The sequence below is a fragment of the Lipotes vexillifer genome, unplaced genomic scaffold, assembly GCF_000442215.2.
Source record: "Lipotes vexillifer unplaced genomic scaffold, Lipotes_vexillifer_v1.1 scaffold299, whole genome shotgun sequence".
Classification (NCBI taxonomy): Eukaryota; Metazoa; Chordata; class Mammalia; order Artiodactyla; family Lipotidae; genus Lipotes; species Lipotes vexillifer.
In genome coordinates, this window is record NW_006784347.1 from 2,117,460 (window position 1) to 2,122,760 (window position 5,301).

Sequence of the window (5,301 nt, forward strand, 5' to 3'; positions counted from 1 at the left end):
CAAACTGGGACTACGGACCTGGGGAATGGACTGGGTGTGTCACAGAGAGAAGGGGATGTGTCTGCTTCTTTCTAGCCCAGGAAGAACCGGGTCAATTATCGTTCAGCATCTGGGTTCCCATAGGGCCCAGAGGATCCCTGCAGTTTGTCTTCCCAACCCTCCCCTTGCTGTACTGCCCCCCTCCACCCCATAACAGAATGACACCTACTCAGACAATGTGATGCAACCTCGTTTTATTAGGAAAGGACGGTGGGCACTGGAGTGGCACTTTCCAGGGTCCGGGGAGGCACTGGGGAGGGGTAACAGAGATGCCCGGCAACTAGAAGGCACAGCTGCTCTCCACGAAGCGGCGACACTTCATGACCCGCAGGTACGTCTCAGCCTTGTGCAGGTCCTTCTTGAAGCAGGAGAGCAGCCCGTAGTTCTTGAGCAGCGCGTCATCACTGCGCATGTTTGTGTCAAATTTGTCGTAGGTCTGCTTGAGGATCTGCCCAGCCCGGGGGCTGCCATCTTCCAGCTCCTGCAAAAGGGAGGGAGAGACAAGACAGGGAGCCCTTGGGAGCGGCTGCCTCCCGTCCCCTCCATTTGCCACCCTCCCCTGCAGGCTTGGAGAAGGGTGTGGAGGGAGGACTCACAAGGGGAAACGGGAAAAGATTTCTCCGGGGTCAAGGCTGGGCTGCCACAGAGAGAGCAGGCACCTCTCTCCCCCAGCCCACGGGAGCCCCCCGTCCCTCGGCTAAGTCAGGAGAGGGCGGGCGTGGGCCCAGCCTGGGGGACCCACTACGCCATCCCCACCCGCATCAGGGCCTGGATGCCCTCCTCCAGGTCCTTCAGCTTCTCATAGACGCGGTCCGAGGTGCCAAACACCAGGCTGTTGGTGAAGACCCTGCTGAGGAACTGCACGGGCCCGAGCCACGACTGGATGAGCAGCAGCGAGAAGCGGAGCAGCTCCACGTCCTGCGGGCAGATGGGTGGTGGGCGGTGGGCACCGCGAGGTCGGTGGCGGGGGCGGGGGAGGGGGGCAGCCGCGGGCCTCCCGCCGCCATCCGTCACCTTCCGCCACCAGCCACCACCCTGCACCTCCTCGGGGGGAAGACAGCCCAAGGCCCGATGCCGAGAGATGGGGCAGCCTTCTTAGGATGAGGGGGGGCCTGCTCCTCGGTCCGCAGTGGCCACTCACCGATCTCTGCTGGGCCTCGTCCTTGCCTGTGGGGGCCGGGATGGTCTCCGAGAAGCAGAAGGCAGCCTGGGTGTTCTGGATGGAGTATCTCTGTCCCTCCGGGATGTAGGCGCGCTCCTGGGAGGAGGAGCACACGCCCGGGTCCAGGCTGCTGCGCGGCTCTCCTCACTGCTTTACTAGGAAGCCCCCTCCGTTTAGACAGCATCTTCCCTCGGATTAAATACCTCTGAACTCCTTAGTTTCCTCCCACTATGTGGAGGGGGCACGGATTCACCCCTTACTACCACCCGCCACTAGTACGCATCCCCGGGGAGCTTACAAACTCTTTGTAGGTGTCAGCCGCCAGTTGGTGCAGGTGCTGGGCCCGGAGCACAGCGTTGGCAAACAGGCTGGACAAGGGCACGGCTGGGAAGGCGCCCACCTCCTGAGTCCAGGGCAGGCAGAGCAGGGCGAAGGCCAGGAGCATGGAGGTTCGAGGGCCTAGAGAGAGACAAGGAGGGCCGGAGAGGGAGGGGTCCAGAGAACTAGAGGCCTGGTTCTCCTGCCAGCCCTCTACCGCCCCTACCCCCCCCCCCCCCCCGGGAGCTGGTGCAGCCTGCCACTGCCAGGGTCTCATGGTCCAGGGACAACTTCCTTGGGAGAACACATGGCACACCTCAGGCTGGTGCAACGTCACTCAAGCCTCTGTCACTACAGGTTCGCCCCACATACCGTATGCCTCCCTCCCCCTGGCCTGAGTGAGCGAGAGCCCCTTAATCAGCTGACACTTTAACCCCGTCCTATCAGGGCGGGGAACAGACGCCCTCAGGACCTACACACAGAGGCAAGGCCAATCCAACCCCCCCCCCCCCCCGGGGAATGAGAACATTTCAAACCTGGTCACGTGTCTGGGGGTAGATATCTGTGCTCACATCCAGAAGCCCCAAAGCCCGAGGTTAGTGCCCCCGTCCATCTGCAGGGCCCTCCCATCACCCTTCAGTACACACCGAGCCCAAGGGGATTTTAGGGGTGCTTACCTGCAGCCATCACAGCTGGTGAGCTGTCCACAGGACCCTGAGCTGTCCGGGGAGCTGGGTCCTGGGGTCCTGGAATTGGTCCCTTGTGGGCCCTTTTTATACCCTGGCCTCTTCTCTTTCTCCCTCTGCCCCCACCTATTTTCTCTATACATTTATGCACGGGCCACCGGCGGGCCTGGGCTAATGGATAATTTAGAACCCCCTCCCACTCATCCTGTTACCGCTCCTCCTCTGGGGTCATGTCCCCCAGGCTTGTCATCTTCCCCTCTCCACTGTCACCTGTCCCGAGGGCTGTACGCACAGAGTCTCAGCTTGAGAGACCACCCAATCCGTCCTCTTTTTAAGGGGGAGGTAGCAGAGTGGAGTAGCCAGAGTCCAGGCACACTGTGGCAGGGTGTCATTGCGGGGTTGTCCCCCAGGGTGAGGAGGGCCCAAGCTGGTCCCCTAAAGGGGGGCTATGTCAGGATGGATGTACCCTGAGAGCTATGTGGATGCTTCCTCACTCTCTACCTCTTTCCTCCTCCCTGAACAGCTCCCCTCCAACCACCAGAGAGAATGTGTGTTTGGGGGAAGGGGGCCAAGGATAGCAATAGATTCTGGGGTTTCTGGGCACAGATTCCACCTTTGCCCCATCACCATCCTCCTGCCACCTGATCCAGCCTGAGGCAGCTGGATGCAGGGCTAACCCTGACCGCTAGAGGGCTCCAGCCCCACACATTGCCCTCCCCTTTGCCGGAGCATAGGGGCTACCCCAGGTGGATAGGGCAAGGGACCAAAACTTGAGGCATTGTCCCTGCTCCTTGGATGTGCCACAGAGATCCCGGGAACAGACACTGCTTGCAACTGCTTCCTCCTATAGCCCTGTCACCGTCAGTGAATCTCAAATTTGGAAGAGCCCTTGAGGACGTGAGTCCCACCCCCAGCACTGGCGCTCTGGGCACAGCACACTGAAAGATGCCCTCTCCAGTCATTGCGGTCTCCTCCCGGTCTTTCTTCTCCTTTTAATATTTGTATAGAGCTTATCAGGTTGTGAAGAGCAAGCCCGTGCAATCTCACATTAGACTCTCAGGACTAAGGAAGGAAGTGTTATCACCCCATTTTACAGAAGAGGAGACCAAGGCTCAGAGAGGCTTACTTACATGAGCTACCTCAGCCAAGGCAGCAGATCTCCAAATCCTGGCTCTTCCCACGTTGCAGCATCCCGAGCCCTTTCTTCAAAGCGGACTGGGTGGGCGCCACTCTGTTTTTTAACTTTTTTTTTTTTTTTTTTTTTTTTTTTTTTTCTGGCGTTATGCGGGCCTCTCACTGTTGTGGCCTCTCCCATTTGCGGAGCACAGGCTCCGGACGCGCAGGCCCAGCGGCCATGGCTCACGGGCCCAGCCGCTCCGCGGCATGTGGGATCTTCCCGAAACGGGGCACGACCCCGCGTCCCCCGCATCGGCAGGCGGACTCTCAAGCACTGCGCCACCAGGGAAGCCCTGTTTTTTAACTTTTTTTTTTTTTTTCTGGCGTTATGCGGGCCTCTCACTGTTGTGGCCTCTCCCATTTGCGGAGCACAGGCTCCGGACGCGCAGGCCCAGCGGCCATGGCTCACGGGCCCAGCCGCTCCGCGGCATGTGGGATCTTCCCGAAACGGGGCACGACCCCGCGTCCCCCGCATCGGCAGGCGGACTCTCAAGCACTGCGCCACCAGGGAAGCCCTGTTTTTTAACTTTTAAATCCCTCTGATCACAAGCGTCCTGCCCCTAATCACAAGAGTCCCCTTGCCTCATTTTGTCCTCCCTTAAGAGTCAGCTTGTTGTCCGTCATTTTCCAGGTGAGACTGGCCCAGAGACATGGGGTGCATGGCGGAGACCACATAGCAGGGCAAGGCCAGGGTCAGGAAGGCTAGGGCTGCAGGCTTGCCACCTCCTGGTGCCCATGGTCAGGGCTATTTCAGCATCTGGAGGTCACCAGCATCAAATAGTCCCCCAGGATAAGAGCAGGAAAGAACATATTGCCCTCTGTTTAAACCTTCCATCCCTTGAGTCTAAGAACATTTAGCACTTGACCCTGTGGGGCAACAAACGAACGAATGAGCAAACCTTTCTAGAGGTGGTTGCTTATAGTGTTGCCAACCAATGCTAAAAAGTCACACCCCCGTGGTCCACAACCTGAGCGGTTGTGCCTTGCCATCTCCCCCTTTTCAGACCAGAAGATAGAGCTCTCTTTTCTCTCATCACTCCTGAACCATCGTCAGACCATGCCCCTGATTCTTTACCTGCTACGGAGGGCACTGGGACCTGTGGGAGTTGTCCCCAGGCATGACCATAGGAGGACCAGAGGGAAATGTCATTAAAGAAACAGGCTCTGAGGAAGATGGGGCCACAGGAAAGGTGAGGACACCCCTTTCCTCTCCTTCCAGAGCCACCAAAGGGGAGGAGCTGGACAGGAAGTGGAGGAGGGTCTCTAAGCCCCACACAGCCTCCTGTGTCCTCCGCCATTTCTTCCTTCTAGGTCACCTGGGGGAAGGGACACTGAAGTGGAACCTCTCGTGACAGACTTCTAACTAATGCTGGGGGGGACAATATGTGAACTGTGGACCACAGGAGAAGCTCAGGCCTCCCCTAGGACTGAGGGTACAGGAGCCCGACTTGGGGACCACTCGAGAGCCACACAAGGTGGGCACAGGTGAGGTGTGGCTGAGGCTCCCTGCCAGGCAGGTTACTGCCAAGAACAGGTGGGACCAGCCAGAGCAGGGGAGCGTCTCCTCTCACCAACCCACTTCCGGTTGGCCCACAGGATTCTGGGGACCCCCGGGATATACCTTTATGAAAGGTGACCACGGTGGCAGCCATCGGACCCAAAGAGGGAAGAACTGGAGGGTGGGGGCTGGATACTGGTGACCCTTCTCTCTAGTCTAGAAAAGGTCTTTTTCAGGGTCTTTAGTGATGGAGACACATACGTAATTCATTGCTAGTAAAAGATAATCTTTGAATTAGACTTGGGATTTTCGTGCTCTTGCTAGGGAGTCACTCACCCCTTCTTGGGGCACGACCTGGGGCCAGACCCCTGGCTTCTCCAGATTCAGAGGCTGACCCACAATGGCCTCTGCACGGCAGCCAG

The 5,301-nt window shown here is 58.7% G+C and overlaps 1 protein-coding gene across 1 annotated transcript; it reads right to left on the bottom strand.

Annotated features, from left to right (window-relative positions):
• Nucleotides 1–219: 219 nt before the first annotated feature.
• LOC103077460 (somatotropin) lies at nucleotides 220–2,265 on the bottom strand. Its single transcript, XM_007456768.1, has 5 exons — nucleotides 2,197–2,265; nucleotides 1,500–1,660; nucleotides 1,181–1,297; nucleotides 796–957; nucleotides 220–520 (listed from the first exon to the last, which is right to left on the bottom strand). The coding sequence occupies exons 1-5, from the start codon at nucleotides 2,204–2,206 to the stop codon at nucleotides 320–322; spliced, it is 651 nt and encodes a 216-aa protein (XP_007456830.1). The 5' UTR covers nucleotides 2,207–2,265; the 3' UTR covers nucleotides 220–319.
• Nucleotides 2,266–5,301: the final 3,036 nt, after the last annotated feature.